Here is a 19,708-nt window from a genome sequence, read left to right as displayed (position 1 = left end):
GGAGGAGCAGGGCGTCAATGGCGACCAACCTGTGTGCCTGCTGCAGCCCTCGCCCCTCCACAGGCCAGGACAGGACTTGGGCTGGAAAGGGCAAGAGATAGGAAGAACGGAGGACAGAACCCCCCCCCTCCCCCAGAGGCCTGGGTGAGGTCAATGGGAGACTCTAACGCAAACTGCGACTGGCCCAGGCTTCCCGGGTGAGGAATGAGAGAGGCATGGGCTGGCAAACTCCAGAGTAGATGGGCCCCGCATGAACCTGGTGGTGGCAGTTTGAGTCCAGTGTGTATCTGTCCCTGGAGACAAGCTTCAGTCGGGGCCGCTGCTCCACAGGATTGTATCAGCACCGCCAACCCCATTTCTCTGGCTCCCATCCCCGGAGTCAGAGTCTTTGTAGGGGTGCGGGGGCGTTGGAAGGGCAGGTTCATGTCAGCCACTGGAGAAGGCAGGGAGACAAGAATGGGGACAGACACTGGGAGGCCATTTTCCAAAGACACTGTCCCCTCCTCAGACCCCTCCCCTGGGAGACTGACTCCTCATGGAAGTTTCTGGCTCCACTTTCCCAGTTGTTCATGTCCGGGGCAGGGGAGTGGGTACTGGTCACATCATGCATCAAGCCGTCATGCGGTCCTCATGACTTTACCATGTGGACCCTCTCACATGTCACTCGGCGGCCCTTTTCCAAGAGCGAGGCTCTAGACACCGCAGTGCGCACATTGGTGAGCGGGTTCCTGCGAGCTGTCCTTGGCAGAGTACAGCGTGTGGCGGGTCTGCGGTGCAGCTGATGTTCTCCCCACTCTTCCCTCCAGGAAGGACTGCGTCTTCACCATTGACCCCTCCACGGCCAGAGACCTGGACGATGCCCTCTCCTGCAAGCCCCTCGCTGATGGTAAGTCTCAGATGTGCCCCACCGCAGTCACAGGCTTCGGGGTTGACCTGGCAGCACAGTGCTCCCTGGACAGGGTCCTGCCCTAGGTTGGGCATCCTGTGTGCTCTGGACTTGCCAAGGGCCTTGTAGCCTACACATACATTTGACCCAAAGGTCCCATTTCTATAGTGACTTTGGTGAGGGTAGACTGGAAATGGCCTTAGGCAAGGACACAGCCAAGGCAGAACTAGCCCCAGGCCCTGGCCTTTGGGATGGTCAGAGTCAGTGTATGGGGTACTTGGGCTGGTCAGTGTTGCTGTAAGATAGTACAGCATGAAAGCCTCTAAGTGTTCTGCTTCGGAAAGGCACAGAGCCCCCTCCTGCGCAGTCTGACTGTAAAGCAGGGTAACTGAAGTGGAGATCAAGAATGCCTGTTCTTTGTGCCTGTCCCGGAGGCCTGCCTGAACCTCCTGCCATCGAGTGAGTTCGGACGCAGGGCTCAGAGTGACGCCTTAGGACAGAGTAGACCATCCTTAGAGTTCCGTGGACTGTAAATCATTGTAGGAGGAGCAGACAGCCTCATCTTTCTCCTAAGTGACTCCCAAAGGTGGAGCTTCAACCTTTTCCAATTTCTGAAAAGTGCCCCAGGACAAAGCCAGGGTCCTGTGGTCCCCTGCTACCTCTGTGACCAACCCACACACCCCTGATTCTGTCCTGCGTGGTCGAGGGGTGAACAGAACACAGGTGACTTGCTCTTGGCGGTCCTGGAACCCACCCGTCCTCTTGCCAGGTGAGCAGGTGTGGCACCTGCCCACGTGTTCCCTATCAAGGGTACAAGTGCCCCAGCAGAGGCTCTGGCAGGAGGTGGGGTGGGGGATGGTGACAGATAAGACAGGTGTCAGGTACATCTGGGGACAGATTGCCCACGTGTGTAAATTCCACACACAAGCTCTGTTTGTCAGACAAGAGGAGGCGAGTAGATGTTGGGCAGGAGAGCAGTCTGAAGGTGTACAAGTGAGCCAGCTGGCAGCGCAAGATGAAGGACAGAGGCGGCAGCGGGGGGTGGGGGGCGAGGCGGATACAGGTGAAGCAGAAACCCTGCCCTGAGGTTCCGGCATTTGAGTAGGAAGGTGGGCCCAAAGTTTAGTGGGGGTAGGGAGGGGTGAACTCCAAGAGAATCAGGAGAGAGATGGTGGATGGCGTTGAGGAGTGGGGGCTGGGCCTGGGGCAGGGGCCAGGTAGTCCCTTCCAGGTGGAAGGTTGGGGCAGGGACAAGCAGGTTCATCAGCACGGAGCTCCCTATCGCGAGGTGTGTACCTCTAAGCCCCCATGAGCCTTTCTCCAAGGAGCTAGGGTCCATCCGTGAGATACGCACAACCCGAGTCTCCGTCCACAGAGAGCTGCTCACTGAGAGGCAAAAGTGCCTGTCTGAGAGCAAAGGGCCCAGCATGAGCTCGGGTTTTCTGGCTTCCAGACTGTCACACTGTGGTGATGTTAGTTTTATAAGTGGGGGGGGGGACCCTTTACAATTAAAAAGAAAAATGATGAGGTGCCAGAAATCCCAGGCTGCCCAGTAGCACACTGCAGCAAGCGACAGCCCCTCCCGTGGGGCCATTAGCATCTGTGTGCTGGGCGGAGGGAGGGTGGGGACAGAAGAAGGTCTGAGATGGTCCGCCTGGTGTGTTTGTGGTGGCACTCCTGCAGTTGGCCGTGGTGACAGGAGGCCCTGCCAGGGCCATTTATCCAAGGAGATGAAAACCGAAAGTGGGTTCCAGTTTGGAGCAAGGCGAGCGCTGGCTGAATTGATGGCAATTCTTGCTTAGCGGAGGAGAAATGTTAATGTTTCAAAATGCAGACAGTGCTTTCTGGCATGTTCATGGATCACCGATCACCATTTTTATTGAAAGAAAATATCAAGGTTTCACTTTCCTTTAGGCCCATGTCCTTGAAGGTCTCTTCCTCTTTTGGGGGACCCTCTCCTTGACCAGGCACGATGCCCACAGTATGCGAGAGAGTCTCACCGTCCTCACTTCTAACCAGCATTCTCAGTCTCCTTTCAGCGCAGTGGGCTCGTTCGGTCAGTCCGTGGTATATCTCATATCCTTTGCTAAGCTTCCAATGGAAAGGCATTGCCCATCAGTTGTTCCTTTGTCTTCCTTGTTCAGTGTCCAGCTCCCCCAGGCATATGATGAGGCTGTTGGAAATAGTATCCAGCAGCCTCAGCAGCTCGGAACCCCCAGGAGCAGTCCCCAGCACACAGACCTTAGCTGCACCCCATCCACTGGTGAAGTGAGGGACAGTGGTGGTGTCATGATAACCTGGCAGCACCTCTAGCGTAAACAAACGGTAGCTCACACATTTCAGTGCGTTATTATTGTAACAGATCATTTGCAGCACACCTCCCAGTTGACCTCACCACTCAAGTGTGGGAATGCCACAGTTGTCAGATCACCCTCTGGTGTTTTAATTACCTCTCCAGCATCCACGTATTGAATATCCAGATTGCATGTGAACTCCCTACGCTGAAAGGAAGCCCGTTCTGCTTCAAGATTGCATGACTCTTAGGAAACCCTTCCCTGTACCATTGGGAGATAGTCTTTTCCTATAATTTTCCACCCATCGGCCCCTGTGTGCCCCTTGAAGTTGAGTCTTCAGATACTAGATGACAGCTGTCTTTTATCACTGAGTCACCACCCTTTCCTGTCCTGTGGCTCGTGATGTGTGAGCCCTTGGTTCAAGTCATGGGGCCCCTTCTGCCTCTGTGAAGCCCAAGGAGCTGGCTCACTCTCCTGTCTGCTCTTGGTCTGGCTCTGAGTCTGCCTGCCTCTCTGTTACTTGGTTCCCAACAGATTGCAATGGTGACAGCTGCCCCTTCTGTTCAGTTCAACAGATACTGATGGCTTTGCTCTAGAGAGGACATTGTCAACCAAACAAGTCAGGATCTTTATGCAGCTTTCTGCTTGATTTAGGCTTCTAGCAGATTCCAGCGGGAAAGTCAAAGGTCAGTGCTTCTCCAACATGGTGCTCTCTTAGCAGGGTCTGCTCCGTATCTTGCGCGTGTGGGCTCTCCCCGATAGGCCGTAGGCAGGGGTGGGTAAGGGCTGGTGGAGGGCGGCAGTCGGAAGAGACTGCTGATGCGTGCGTGGCTGCTTTCCTTAAACGCTTTCTCAGAGCTTAGGTGAGAGTTTACAGAGCAAATCAGTTTCACCGTGAAGAGGCATGTTTCCATTTCTCTCTCCCATTGGGGGTTATTACTGTTACCTTTACTTGTACTGAAGTTATTGCTGCAGCTTCTGGGAAACCATCATCTATCTGGAAGCTTATCAGCATAGTTTTAGATAACCAGGGACAAAAAAAATCACAAGCGATATTAGAAAACATTTTCACTTGAATGATAATGAAAATGTACAATATTTGTGTGTTGCTGCCAAAGCAACACTTAGAGGCAAAATTATAGCTTTAAATGCTTACATTAGAAAAGGAGACATGCTTAAAATTTGAGCCTGTAAAGATTAGCTTCACAGATTTGACAGGCCAGGGGAAAGGTATAAAATCATTTACTATAAACATGTACTGTATTTTAGTGTGCTGAACCAAAAATTCAGAAAATATCCATTCCTACCATGACAACACAGGGCCCTCTCTCTTCCCAAAGAAGCACAAGACAAATAGCCTGTTATGTTTGTCACAGTAAAAATTAGAATACACTGAATTATCTGCCAAAATAAAACTCTTTCATGTGTGTGTGTGAGTGAGAAAGCGAGTGAGAGAGTGAGTTAGTGAGAGAGTGAGTGAACAAGTAAAACTCTTTAAAGTAGATACAAAACATCAAACACAGCTATTAGATCTCATGTTTATTTTTCAAGTGTTAGAGAACTATTAATTGGCAAAGTATCTTTTTTATGAAATCATTTAATGTTGGGCAAAAATATTTGGCATGTTAAGATTTAACTTGGAACAGAAATTGGATCATATAAACATGTACATATGTTTCTTAATATTCAATTTTGGCATTTGTGTATTTTATGTCATACTTATTTATAGTGTGCATCCTCCATAAATGTTTCAAAAATGTTAAGAAGTAATAATAGAAATAGAGAACAGCGTGGGGCAAGTGGAATGAGGAAATGAACACACAAAAAGCACCTCACTTTAAAATAGCAGTTCTCCACCTGGGGGTCGAACAACCCTTTCACAGTGGTCACCTGATTCATCACAGTAGCAAAATTACCATGATGAAGCAACAACAAAAGTAATGTTATGGTTGGGGAGGGGTCACCACAAAATGAGGACCTGTATGAAAGGGTCGGGGCATCAGGAAGGTTGAGACCCACTGATCTAAAAGAAAGTGTTAAAAGAAAGAAATCATATATATATGTATATATGTGTGTGTGTATATATATATATATAAAACAAATGAAAAGCCCATTTTATGGTGCCAAAAAATGAATAACCACAATAAATATAACTCTAGAGTGAAGAAACAAAGACTCAAACTGTATTTTTTTAATCTAGTGATACATACTATTTTTAGCAAACACTTGAATCATAGAGACACAGAAATTAAATATTTAAAAAGATTCACCAGTAATTGACTAAGCAAAAGAAAACTGGTACCATATTGTTGTGCAAATAACCCCACATTAGGTGGTGTTTGTAAGTCACAGACCCCAGCTGTGCATGTTGTCTCTGTGGGCACATCATATGCAAAAATAAGGTATGTTTTTATGAAGGCCTGACAGACAGATTTTTTAAAAAGCTTTTCATTGTGAATTGAGTGAAGATTTATAGAGCAGATCAGTTTTCCATTCCATAATTCACACACATTTAGGTCACATCATTGCTTGGAATCACGCAATAAAACATCACTTGTCCCACTTCCTCCCTACGTTTCTGGTTTCCATTCCTCCTCCTTCCTAAGCCTTTCTGAACTTTGTCCTTGGGGGAATGCTGCGCTTTTGACCTTAAATGGTCGATTAAAGTGTGCTTACCTCACCAGTGTAACTGCCCCCTTATTTTGACCTATTGGTGCTGCTCCCCGTCCAGATCTAAGATTTGACTGCGAGTTGAGCCATAGGGTGAGTTCATTGTCAGAACTGGAGGGTGACGAAGGGCCATCACCCCAGGAGTTCCACTAGTCTATATCTACCTATTTATAATTGATAGATACATTCCATATATGTAAATTTTGAGGTTTGTCCCCCAACATAGGAGGGTTGTGTCCGCCATATTTATGTAACAGGGTTCCATTCTCTCTACACCCATGCCACCATTTATTGTTTAATTTGCTGCTGAGGCGGAGGTGTGAAGAATATCTCACTTTGATGAGCACCTCTTTGGTGGCTCATGTTCGCTTGGCCAGGCAAAGGTGTTCACTTGTGCGTTGCTGGCTGTGCAGCGGCGCTGGGTGCGTGGAGCATAGCAAGCGATGCTGGCCCCTGAAAAGAAGGGGACTCGCAGCACATGCCCAGACCAGGAGGGAAGAATACCTCGTGGTTTAAAACCAGGAAAGGTGTGCGTCAGGGCTGTCTCCTTTCACCACACTTCCTCTGCCGCGTGCTGAGCTTCTGTGTATGAAGAAGACCGTCATATCAGAAGGAGAGAGAGGCTTGGTCCACAAACATCTTGCAGGATGCCGATGGCGCGTCTTTGCACGCTGAGTATGAAGAGGACACGAAACACTTGCTAGTCAAGATCTAAGGCCGCAGCCTTCGGTGTGGATTGCAACTCCTCTACCTATTTTGTTTTAATTTGTCCTTTTCGAGTTGAGAGTTAAAGTGTTCTATACTTTGTAGAGATAAGTCCCTGGTTCATATTGTCATTGGAGAAATCCCCCTAGTCTTTTGCCTCTTGGTGAAATCTTTGGATGCACTTCAGCACCTCATTTTCAGGAGGTCCCAGTCATCTCGGGTGTCTTCTGCTGTGTGTGTGTTTTCAATTCTGTGTGGTAATGTTATTTACGCCATGTATTAGGGGCTTTACGTTTGTCCCTGTTTTTGTAATGCAAGGTCTTACCTTTGGTTCTTTAATCATTATGAATTTGTTTTTTGTATGTGGTGTGGTACGAGTCATTTCATTTTTGACTAGTGAGTATAAAGAGCTGCCTCGTCTCTGGCATGCTTCTCATCACTTTGATCAATGGATTGTGAAGCAGAACAACCTGGCAACTAGAAGGGTTAGCACACTGGGAAACTAGAATCATTCTGAACCAAATGATGCAGCTTCAGAATCTTCAATTCAAAAGTTGACAGAAATGGACACATTCACTCTCACAGTGGATTCATTTAATATACCCATCTCAAGAAACGATAGTTCAAACAGACCCAAAGTTGAATAAAACTGTAGAACATTTAAGCATCATAGCCAACATGTTTGATCTAATAACTGTATCTGGAGCGTGATACCCATAATTTCAGATCACACATTCTTCTCAAGCAGTTTCAAAAGCTGACTTTGTATTGATTGGTGGCATTCAGGTCATGTTCTTGGACCACAATGCAATTAGATTAGAAATCAATTCCAAAATTATTTTTTTCTAAGAAAAACGCAATGTACCTGGAAATTTAAATTTTACCTCCCATTATCTGTCAGATTAACAGAAATTAATCTCTTACAACATCAAATGATGGTAACAATATGGAAGGAACAGCGTGAACTCCCTCTCATCCACAGCCAGTGGAATTAGTCCATTGCTTTTGAATTTCGTATTATCTTAGTGAAATTGATGACCCACTCTGTTTGGCCCAGCAGCTCCACTCCTCAGTTTGTGCTCCAGAGAAACTCTTGTACATGTGCACTCAGAAATGCAGAATAGTCTTCAAAACAGAATTGCACAGAATAGCCCCATCTCGGAAATGTTGCCCAAACACTCATCAGTGTGGGTAAAAGTAGAGAGTAGTCCTGCAGAAACCAGGGTGGATGACTCTTGCCAGCATAGTGTTGAACTAAAAAACCAAAAAACTGAAAAGACTATCTAGGATGAATCGATAGAAAGTTAAAAATTAGATCCAATGAAACATTATGTAAGAATGCACAAATGTCATGATAGTCTAAAGAAAAGGGAGTGGTCATATGTTTGGGTACCAAGGCGTTTGGGCATGTGAGTTTTCTGACTAAAAAATAAACCAATGGCAGTTGGAATGGGTGAATTCCTAGGGCTGAATACATGAGGTTTCCCAAATACAGCCCCATGTCCTGTTACCATCAGAATATACATGATGTTATGCCTCCTTGTAATGCCATGAAGGCTGAGTAACTTGTCTACTGTCTTAAAAACTCAACTGCCATGAATCGATTCTGGTGCGTATTAACTCTGTAAGGCAGACTGGAACTGCCCCTGTGGGTTTCTGAGATTCTTTATGGGAGTAGAAAGCCTCCTTGCCTTTCTCCCGCACACACTACCTAAGGGTTTGGGACTTAGTTCCCCTCCGCCATTGCCTTCTTCAGAGACATGCTGTAGGACGTTAGTTTTCTACCCTCCCAGCTTTCTTCGTGCCACTTTGAAATGCACCCCAAGGTCCCCTCCAGTGTTCCAGAGACTGCCTACAAGCTTTTACTAGCAAGAGACCACCATCAAGAAGGAAAATGCTCTTGAGAAGCCCTAAATCAGGGTTCTCAAAGGTTGGCATCAGAGAAAGAATGAATTCTCAGATGGAGACGCTAGTTGAACGTGAGCCTTCTGTCTGCTTGCTACCCAGCGCTCCCTTCTGCTCACGGCTGTTGGGTGCCGGCAGGATTTGTCCCCATGTTCGTCCTAAACATAAAGGAAAGAGGGCACAGAGGAGCATGGAACATCAACCCGTGGCTTGCCACCCCACCCCAAGCATCATCCACACAGCCATGCCTCTACATCCGTCCTCCCCAAATGTACATCCGGAAAGTGCTAGAAAGAGGCGGGGTCCTCCTTCCTGCACGTGAGGACTTCCCTTTCCAGAGAGAAGAGCACTAGAGAGGTGTGCTTCCCTTGGCCGGCCGTCAGGGGCCTGCTCACCGCAGTCCCACGCCCTCCTCGCTCCCGGTGCCACGAGTGAGCCCATTATTCCAGACACTGTGCCGCTCCATCTCGCTGACAGACTTCCTCTTTTTTGTTCACCTCTCCTTTACCAAACCCTGACATCATCCTCTCCTAATAACTTGTCCAACGTACAGGCGAAGTCCTCTCACCAGCCTCACTGCTAAGGAGCATTCTAACTGACGGATCTGTTCATGCACTTAGCAGTCTGGGATGCGTTCAGGATTCTTCGCCCAATCCTGGCTCAACCAGCCCCAGCAGCGGAATTGTCTGGAATTGATGACCTTGCTGTGCCTCTAGTAGGAGGTTGGTCTTTGCTTCTCCTGCTACCTGCGCAACCCCCAAACGTGTGATGGCTTGAGAACACCATGGCCTTGCCACACACTGTGGCCTGGACATGCTGACCACAGACAGATCCCAGGCAGCCCCAAGGCTCAGTCTTAGACATCCCTTAATTTCTAAGAATGGCCTTTGATAATGAACCTGGGGCAAGAAACGGAAAATTCTGTAGAGCTCTCAGCTCATAAGGAAGTGCACGTCTTCTCCATTCATCTGGGGCACTGGGGAGTGAGCAATTTTAACTCTCCATGTTATATGATCTTTTTTTTTTAACTGAATTGTACCTTGACTCAAAAAATCCAAATAACTGACTAGTCCTGCGAGGCCTCTGGCACAGACGTGGGCTTCTGGGAAGCTTGCCAACGAGCTCCCGCTTGAGGACACAGCCTCGAAGTGGAAAGATTAAGTGGAGAGACAGCCCCACCCCTCTAAGTCTTATTCCTATGTTCCATTCAAACCGGGCTAGCCTGATTTCTGTGGGGTCTGAGCTTCGGAAATTCTCTTTTTCATGGATGTCTCAGTGCACCTTGTTAAACCGAATTTGGCCTGTGCCCCGTTCATCTGCTTCCAGCTCTGTTGATTGGTTCCAGTTTCCTTGCTCATTAAAGCCAAGATAATCTGGCACCCACCAGTCAGCCATCCTCAAGTATCTGGCACCAAGGTAGACCTGGACGCCAGCTAAGAAGTTGCCGAGCACCAGCCCCCTGGCTGCATGGTGAGAGGCGGTGGCGGCAGAGCAGCAAGAGCCCTGGAAAAGGAGATGGCGAACCCCAGGGTCTTGTCTCTGCTTTGCCTCTCCCACGTCAGGTAAATGCGGGCCTAGCTCAGCTCCCTGGAATTCTGTTTCTTTTGTGATGAAATGGGAGTGTGGACTAGACCATTTCCCAGCTACCTTCCAGTTCCGATAGATAGTAACTAATATAGTGACTGACTATCTTGACTAAATGGGCAGCACTCCATCAATGCCTGCTGCTGCTGCTGCAAAAACACCACCTGGCTCTCAAGGTCCTTGGGCACTCGCCTCCGCTGCCCTTCCACGAGAGCAGACAGCGTGACAGCACGGTGAGACGCCGCACTTTGCATGCTCCACAGGGAAGGGCTGCCGCCCCTGCCCTCCCTCCCACGCTTCCTGGTCTGTGAATTGGGAGTAAGAGTGTCTAGTGCAAAATTACTGGAAAGATTTCATGAGATCATCCCTGGCATCTGGAACTCTACCTGGCAAACAGGAAGGAAGTGCTCAGGGAAAGCTACTAAGATTAAGATGAAAAGTGACGTGGAATTTGAGTGTAGGGCCGTGCAGGCCACCAGGGCTCCTTTCTGCTGAAATAGTAAATGCCAGTCGCTGTTGAGAAGTCAGGATGGAGACGCAGAGGTAGACTCCCCACCCCATACAATCACCCGGGTTCCGGCAACGGTACCGCTCAGAGCAGTAAGGCAAAGATGGTTTTGCCAGTCAGTGGCGTGGGGTCAGTTATGTGTGTGCATTTGGACACAGTCCATGTGGACCCCTCCTTCCAATCAGTTCCACATGACTCTTCGAGCTCAGCGGGGAAAATAAAGCATTCATACTTCCAAGAGGAAATCCAGAAGAACGTCTCCATGGCCTGGGCGAAGCACCCTGTTCTTACCCAGCATCTTCAGAAGGCACCGTAATGAGAAGGGCCAGCCACAAAGGTGGAGGAAGTTATTAGCCACACAATAAAGCCTCCATGTTGGGAAGGGTACGTGGTCACGACCAGGAAAAGGTCCTTTCTAGGCTTACTCCATCAGAAGAGTGGAGAGTAATATCATGTATCCACCGGAACCACCAAATGCTTGTGAAGTCAGTGCCCCGCCCCCCCGGCACAGTGAGGTGTGGGACCGTTAGAGTGTCCAGGTCCTGCTGCAGGACAAATCTGTGGACACACAAAGTGGATTACGGGCTGCCCAGGGCCGGGGGACAGAATGACTGGGAATGAGTGTCCTAGCATGTTGAGGTGGCGAGAATGTGCTAAATTGCAGGTGAGGGTGGTTATCTTACTCTGTGAATGTGCCAGCAACCAAGCATGGTGTCCTTCTCCAGGGACTGCTTCTTACCCAAAGGATCTCTACCACCGGCCTGTGCAATAGTCACTAAGAGCACTGATAGTGGAGACAGGCAGCGTTCTGAACCTGGCGCTGCCCCGTATACTCACTGTGACACGCTGGGCTCCTGGTGCTCCCACTTACCCACAGAGCTTTCACCTGCCAGGTGCAGTCAGTGACCCCAGAGGCACGGCACCTGAAGAGCCTTCGACGCCAACAGGAGAACCGGAGGGCATGTCTTGAGGCAGAGACCACCTTACCCTGCTGTACCATGCTGGACTTTATCACAGAATACGAAAAGGCCGCTTACACTACTTGAATTGTGTTCCGTGTTTAGAAGAAAGTATATAATACAGCTGTGGAGGCCTTCCACCCGCAAGTATGGCACCCATAAAGGACTGATGTTTGCAGGTTGACAGTCCATGCTTGATACGCTCCATCGGGGGCTGAATGACACCTGGAACTGCTCTGTGGGCTGCACAAATTGAGCGTGAACACTGGTGACAGGGACATGGCCCACGCATGTATTTCAGCGAGTGTCTATTGTCCCAAGAATGGCGTCGCCATGGGGCATGTGAAAAGCCAGACTCAGTTTTGCTTCTTTGTCGTAAAACGTGTTTGCCCCCAAATGCACGTGCCATCCTTTATGTTTTTCCAGACTAGGAGAGCTGTGGCCTGGAGAGAAACAAAGAAATGGCTGAAATTAGGTATGGTACTAAGACTTCCTATGCAGTCGTGGGTGAGAGAGTAGGCTCGGAGCCAGACCTGGGTGCCAGTTGTCCCCGGCCCCCTGTTTCCTCACCTGTGGAAAGAGTGAATACGTCCACACAATGAGCAGTGGGCCGCCAGCAGCTTTGTGGCACAGCAAACCATCCACGGTGGGCTCACCGCGGAAGCACTCAGAAATGATAGGTCTCACTTATCTGGTTAACTTTTAACCTCAAAAAACGTTTCGCCTTCATGCCAAAAGATTGAGCAACCATTCTGGGCAATTCGATCCCTAAAGAGCTAATTGGCATGCTGAGAAAATAGTAACAACCTAGAACAGTTTCTCCAGAATGATCTAACGGTCATTACGGGCATTCGTCACCGAGAGACAAAGCCATGAGCTTTTGCTCTGCAAACTCCAGGGCGGGTCTGCACCGTTCTCGTTTCATCTGAAAGGAAGCCTGGGGTGGCTGAGCGTCGGGTGACCACCGCTTGCACCTCGTGACTAGGGACTTAGTGCACACAGTTTGCGTAGCGGTTCAGGATCGGGGTTTTCCTCACTGTGTGTAGACTGATAGCCGAGTCCATGCATCTTGCTCGTTAAATAGAGCATCTTTTTAGAATGAAAACATCCACGCTTGTGTGGGGATATTTGCTTAAGTTCTCTTTGTAAGCCTGCTGCTGGGAATCCGTTCTGCTAGGTTCAAGCAGACGTGAGAAAGAGGAGGTTCTAGGACCAGCCATACCGGGGGGGCCTCAGAAGTGAGAGCAAACCCCACGGCAGCTGCACACGGCCTTCATGTTTCTGCTGTGAAATCCCTTGTTTGCTGTTCAGCGGCCAGGAGTCCTGGGGGCGCAGTGGTGACTAACTGCTGCTAACCCAAAGATCAGCAGTTCAAAACCACCAGCTCCTCTGTGGGTGAGAGATGGGCTTTCTTGGAAACCCACGGAGCGCCTCTACCCTGCACTGTGTGGTCACTGTGAGTCACACTGACTCGAGAGCACTACGTGTGGCTTTGGCTTTGGATTAAGGGGACAGACCTTCAGTTCTCAATGCTCCGTGTGCAGTTTGCCTGCACGCGCCCAGGGGTCTGTCACACAAGGCACCGCCTTCCGTTGCTGACCAGTGAGCATGTTCTGCATGGGGTGTCAGGGCAGGGTCGGCAAAGAGCGGGAATGGAGTGATGAGAAGCCTGGGGTCCACGTGGCAAGACCCGGGGACACGGGGTCTTGTGTTGCTGTTGTTGTTTTAAAGACCGTGAAACAAGTAGCACATTATGATCAACAACTTAGCAAAACAGCATTCATAACTCTAACATGCAGAGAACGGGGGCTACCCTCTTGAGCTGTTTCTCTCCAGACAGTTTTAAGCCAGGCTCCTTTGTTGTTGTTTTTTAATGTTTTGCTTGCTTACCTGTATAGCTTTCTGCAGTTTCTGAGAGCTGCAAACAGGTGTCATAGAAGAAGGGTTACTGTCACCGTTGGGTACTCAGCTTCTCTCCTGCCTCTGTTGGCTGGACTTTCTTCTGAAACCCAGCTGGCTTACTCCGCTGGGTCCATCCCTTGCAAACATTCTTCTTGCCTCAGCACAGCCCCTGCTAGCTTCACTTTTTTTTTTGGGGGGGGGACGCTATGGAGAATTTTGAACATTGCACAAAAGTAGATAGAATAATAGTATCATGAACCCCCTTGTTCCCAGCCCTTACACCACCCCGCACCCTTCACCCCCACTCCACCCCCACCCCTCCCTTTGTTCCTTCGACCTGCTCAATTTTAACTACCTTCAAGGGTCCTTGTCGGCCCTCTGCCTTCACATTCTCTTGGGCCCCCGAGGAAGGATGGCTGCCTCCTGCTCAGCTCTCTGTCCCAGGCCTGACAGCGCTGGCGGGGGCTCTCCCGGCTCACTCCTGGAGCGCCTGGAAATTCCCAGCCACAGGGTGTGCCAGCCTCCCGTGTTTAGCCCCATGTTCCCTCTCCTGTCCATGAAGGAGCCATTGCTCAAGTCATTTGGAAGGGGAAACGTGGACCCAGCTGCCTGGGTGTTCCTCTTCTATGCTGCTCATATAAATTTAAGCTTGGATTCCTGAGAATTAGATTGAACATGACAGAAATCGCTGTGTGGGCAGTTCAGTTGAGTACTTGCAGATTGATAGAACCCTAAAAGACTCTGGACATTGCGTAGTTCCAGAAGGTGAGCTCACTAGCTGTGGCGTTTGTAACCAGAGGTTCCCATTTAACCCTTGACTGAACGGAGGGGAGGGGCAGAGGTGGGCGGGAATGACAGATTCCTCACATCCCGGCTCTCAGGGGACCTTTGGCGTCACCTTATAAAACTGCATCCTTAATATCCTGATCCCTGGCATTGCAGTCAGACTTACTTGCTCCAGATTTTTTTTTAACCTTGACCCCTTTTAACTTTCTGAAATATCCTCAAACCATCCTTGCGTCACGGCCATGGAGTCCTGCCATGGCTTGTTGTGCCAGTGGTCAACCTTGGTGTGAGATGACGTAACCAAATACCGAGCGGAATTGGAAGATGTCAGCATTGCACTTGTCCCTCTTACCTAGCAACCCCATCAGCGTGTCCTCCAGAGTCGGGGGACTGGCTCACGCTAACTTACTGGCAGGCTTTATTGTGGGGCCACAAGGGGATCCTTACCCAGCGGTTTTCCAGCGGTGGAATCTGTCTGGCCAGAGCCTGCAGCCCCCTCGGTGCATTACCCTCTCTGGGCTTCCCTGTCCTGTGGCTGGCTCTGCCCTTGCTCAGGGCTCTTGTTGTTGGTGAGACCAGCCCTGAGGGCAGAGGGGCTCCTCAAGGGAGAGCATGGTGTCCCCATCACAGGCTGGACGGGCACCCCAGCATCTGCCGGTGTCTAGGAGGTGACGCTTTCGGCACCATTTACCTTTATGAACAAAACAGACTCCCTCGTGTGACTTCACCGGGGGATTAGTTGGATTTGTCCAGCTGTCAGTACTGCTGGTCAGACAGTGCGGTCTTCTTCAGGCTCACTGGTGTCGGTCCAGCGTGTCCCTAGGCTGCCCTCAAAGAACCCTGGTATGCAGATTAAGGGAGGCCATAAAATGAGAGTGTGAAATGGAGTATTCCATGAACATCAGGATATCACTTTGATGTCACCGCCGCCACCACCACCGCCCCGCCCACCATCAGTTGTACTTGAAATCCAACCTAACTGCTTCCTCTGGGCCCACAGAACAGCTCCCCTCAGCTCCTGTCGCTTGAGTCCTTGGACACACTACACACGTGTCCGCCAACTGCTCTTGGCCCCAGTGATTGTCCTGCGTGGCGTGCGCGCCCCTCTCCCCTCACGGGACCTGGACCTGGTTAGACCCACAGTCCCAGGTGGCCTCCTCAGGAGGCTGACTCTGAGGTCGGCCCAGGTGTTCTCACCATGTCGCCATGTTCATCAAAGGCTTCTTGCTGTTCTGGCTGTCAGTGCCATCTTGTCATCTGTTTGTTGTCTTTCTCTCCCCTCTAGAATCTGAGCTTCACCCGAGAAGGTACTCAGTCAGTCACTCCTGTGACCAAGTGCCACACAGTAGGTGCTCACTAGGGTTTGTGGGATAAAGGATTGAATGCATGCAGGCAGTTCTGATAGGCTAAGTGTAGGAGTGTTTCAGACTGTGTTGACGATAATGAGGTGCCTGGAAGCCAAATCCTTGGGTTTTCAGAATGAAGGAAGAAGAGGCAGAGCCTTATGCCCACTGTCAGTAGATTCTCCGACTCACAGGGACCGCGTGCCCCGCCCGTCACCGACCTCCCAATTGTTGCGTTGGAGCTCATTGTTGCAGCCGCTGGGAGTCTCGCCTTGTCGAGGGGCGCCCTCCTTTCACTGACCCTCCACTTTACCAAGCACGATGTCCTGTTCAGGGACTGGTCTCTCCTGACCACACATCCAAAGCACGTGGAAGGAAACATGCTCACTGATAAGGAGCTGCTGGCTGGACCGTCTCCAGGACTGTTGGTGTCTTCTTCGGGCAGGCTGCAGTACTTTCCACCCACACCCCATCCAGAGACACGGGCTCGTCTGCGGTCTTCCTTACCCATTGTCCACCCGAGGGGACGCACAGTGCCCGCACGGCTGGGCCAGGCCCACCTGTGTAGTATCTTTGCTCCTCAACACTGTAAAGAGATCCTGTGCAGCAGATTTGCCCACGATAAGACTTCGTGTGATTTCTTGACTGCTCTTTCCAGGGGTGTTGATTGTGGACCCAAGTGCAAGAAACCCTTGACAGTGGTCATCTCTCCTCTCTCCACCGTGATGTGGTCTCTGGGTTTCTTTACAGTCCACACTGAAGGCTACAACCTTTCAGCTTCATAAGCTAGTGTGTCACGTCGTCGTCATAGTCAGTGAGGCAGGTCGTGTTATCGGCGTCCTGGGGGTTGGTAATGAGTTGGTGCTGCCTGTTGTTCAGCAGTGAGCAACCCTGAGCCAGGGCCGGGGTCAGGGTGAAGGTGGGGGGGTGTTGGAGTAGAAGCCCAGGAAGATGGAGAAGAGGCCCAGGGAAGGCCTGCTGGTGGGGAGCAGGCATGACCTGGTCATCTGAAGGGCCAGTAGGAGTGGTCGGGGAGAAGCCCCAAGGAGCGCCCTGCACGGGGAGAACTGGAGGTGAGAGGCCGTGCTGTCTGGCAGCCAAGACATGCTGGCACAGTTGCAGGAGCAGCGTCACTGGGGTTTACTGTATTACAGCCCACCTCTGATAAGACCACCGCACCTCGGCCACGCCTGCCGAGTGCCCGGGACAGTCACACTGCTGCCGGAGGAGGATTACCAAGAAAGAAGCATTTTGAAAGGCAGTGTTGTGATCTTCAGAATTTACCTTTATGATTCAGTCGACATAGAGTTGGTAACGTAGTGGTTTTTCTGGAACCAGCCCCTACTACTAGCAGTGGGACCAAAGGAGCTGACAGGGACAGGTGTTTGACCGTACCCAAGCCGAGCAGGACTTCCGAGTTCATAGCCAAGGACATGGCTCCCACTGAGCCTTAAGCACTCTGGGGGAGTATGCAGAAGTGGCCCCCTTGGAAGACACCGTGGGCTCGTGTGACCTGTCCTGACACTGCAGTGACGGCACAAGGTCAAACAAACCCACTTTTTTAATCCAGGCTTTATCACTCAATAGCGAGGTGACCTAAGCAGCTGCCCTGACCCTCTCTGGGCCTCAGATGACCCCTCAGTGAAAGACGTGTGGCACAGCTGCTGTCAAAGTCAGACTAATGTGTGAGACACCCCTGGCACAGAAAGACGCTTACTAGATGGCCACGGCCAGTGTCGTTGTTGTGACCATTGGGGTCTCTGCACCCATGTAGTTGTGCCAAGCACCCTCTCACGGGATCTCCCTGACCACATCTCGTTTCCATGCGCTCTGCTCCGGGAAGGCCGCCTTGCCATCACAGTGGCAGGTGTGCTCATCCCACCGGACTGTGACCCTCTGGGAGCAAGGGACTACCTCTGCTGCCTGCACGGAGCAGGTAGACCGTGGTCCTACATGAGGAGACAGTCCTCATAGCCAGAGCGCTCAGAAAGAGCTGGTGGGTTCAAGAAGACGGGAGTTCCCAAGGTTGAGGGTATGGCTGGGGCCACCTGGCAGGGACTATGTCGGGAAGTGGCTGGGCTGGCGGGGAGCTGGCTGAGAGGAGCTGGTCTCCCAGCCCTACTTTAGATCCTGTTCATGTTTTGACTGGATGAAACCCTTCTGATGTCCCGTCAGGGTCACTCAGAGGAGTATTTGTGTCCAGGGAGCATGAGGACCCCGGGCAGAGGGAGCTCGCCATGATGAGCCCAGGAGGCAGCCTCTCTCTGCTCCCACTGCACGTCCAAGCTCACCTCAGCCCCAGGAGATGAAACCTTTAGAGTTTTAAAAATAAAAATCCTAGAGAGAATTTTTCTATGGGATAGTATTTGCAAACAAAACAAAACACCAAATTTGCCCTACACGATTTGGCAGCCTCTGGCACATAACCATTTGAATTTATAGTTTGTCTTTCGTTGAACAGAACCTTCAGGGCCACCGGCTCCAGAGTTCTGTGAGTTCACATTATGTAAATATATGTAATAAAATATTTACTTAGGGCTTCCACATGCAAGATCCAAAGCCCAGAGTAAGAGAGCTTCTCTTTGCTCTGCGGGGAATTAGGAGGGAAATCTAAGCCTCTCCAATGTGTTTTGATTGGCCCTGTAATGAGTTCTTTGTCAGTTTGTCAATTTTGACCAAGGACAGAAAGTTCATGTGCAGCAACAACACAGAGCCTGGATTTAAAGTGATGGTTTCTATCATGATGTAATCATTCTCTCTCTCTTTCCTTTGGTCAATATTTACCTGTGAGGCCAATATATTATCATCCGGACTTCAAAAGAAGGCACTCTCGTTTACCTTCCCCAGTGTTGCTCTTAGATACTTGTAATATCAGAGCGCGAAGCTGAGCCGTCTGGGACGTTTGGCCAAGCCTCCCTCGGGGTCGAGTTCCTCGATCGTGGCGAGCCCGCTGAGCTCAGAGCCACACAGCTTCCCCCACTTTCCAGCCCACCCCTCCCTCAGTGGCAAACAGGTCTCTCAGTTATCCCACCGCAGCCGGCAGCTCCCAGGAGGACCTGGGCTTGCCTGACAGGAGGAATGTCATAGGCATGTGCAGGAGAGCTTCCAGGTCTGAGGGTGGTCTCTGGGTGTGGGATGGAGGACCTCAGAAGTGCTACTCCCCACCTGAACCCCTCACTGACGCACCCAGAGCGATGTCCTCAAATGATGGGGAGACCGTGGAAAAGGAACCAGAGGATGGGAAGTAGCTGCTTGAAGATAGCGTGTCTTGCCTAACCTTAGGACTGAGCACCCCGTGGCCCACCAGAGGAGCCAGTAGGTGCTGTAACATAGAGCTCCTCTGGGCCAGCATGTTGACCTGGGCGACTCGTGCAGTGAGCCATAGCCAGAAGGGAATCCCTTGCCTCGCGGATGACCAAGTTCACAGACTACTTTCTGGTTCATCTGGGTCCCAGAGTTCAAACCAGGACACCGTAGTCTTCTCTCTCCCTCCCCCCTCTCTCTGAGCCCTGTGCTTTTCTGTCTTTGCACATTCCTATGACAAAGATGTGTCTTGGTGACTCCAGGCTTTCATGGTCTTTAGTACTCAACTTCCCAGGAGAAAGACCCTCTGTCCTGAAGTCTGTATCCATTTCTCAGTCTGACTCAGAAGGGATTTTCACAGGTCACAGGCCTATGCCTGGACCACCCTCTGGGAACAGAGAAAGGGGCAGGGATGCGGCATCTAGTCTCACTTCTGTGCCTGTGGCTTCAGCTGCTTCTGCCTGCCCAGGCTTTGTACTCTACTGGCTCCTTTTCATAACACACACACGCACACCTGACTCTTTGACAGATGCTCGATGGGCTGTTCGGGGCTACACCTTAAATGTCTAGTCTCACCACTCCTCCCAGCCCCACCAAATACGCCATTCCTTCAAAGGCTGTAGGACTTTGGGTCATGTGACCACTGTGCACCAAGGTTTGGTAAGGAAGCCCAGTTCCCAGGGGGCGGGGAGTAACAGAAGCAAACCAGGTGTGGATCCCTGCCCTCCGCGGTATTGATGGGTGCCTCCCGTGTGCCCAGACTTCTGCTGGGCCCCCCAGGCTGGCCTTACCTGCTCATGCTGCAGAAAGGCAGGCTCTCAGATCAGTGAGGAGAGTGCCGCCAGGCTCCTTCCCCGTGTGAA

The 19,708-nt window shown here is 50.7% G+C and overlaps 1 protein-coding gene across 2 annotated transcripts in view; it reads left to right on the top strand.

Annotated features, from left to right (window-relative positions):
* The window catches only part of DIS3L2 (DIS3 like 3'-5' exoribonuclease 2), a 294,286-nt gene that overhangs the window by 190,655 nt on the left and 83,923 nt on the right, over positions 1-19,708 (top strand). For both annotated transcript variants that reach the window (XR_012779398.1, XM_075530268.1), the window contains exon 10: positions 807-886. Coding sequence is in view for 1 of the 2 variants with exons in the window: in XM_075530268.1 (XP_075386383.1) it covers positions 807-886 (80 nt within the window). In the remaining variant the exon portion in view is untranslated. The remainder of the gene's footprint in view (positions 1-806; positions 887-19,708) is intronic.

The sequence above is a fragment of the Tenrec ecaudatus genome, chromosome 13 (assembly GCF_050624435.1).
Source record: "Tenrec ecaudatus isolate mTenEca1 chromosome 13, mTenEca1.hap1, whole genome shotgun sequence".
Classification (NCBI taxonomy): Eukaryota; Metazoa; Chordata; class Mammalia; order Afrosoricida; family Tenrecidae; genus Tenrec; species Tenrec ecaudatus.
This window is presented reverse-complemented; position numbering and strand designations above follow the sequence as displayed.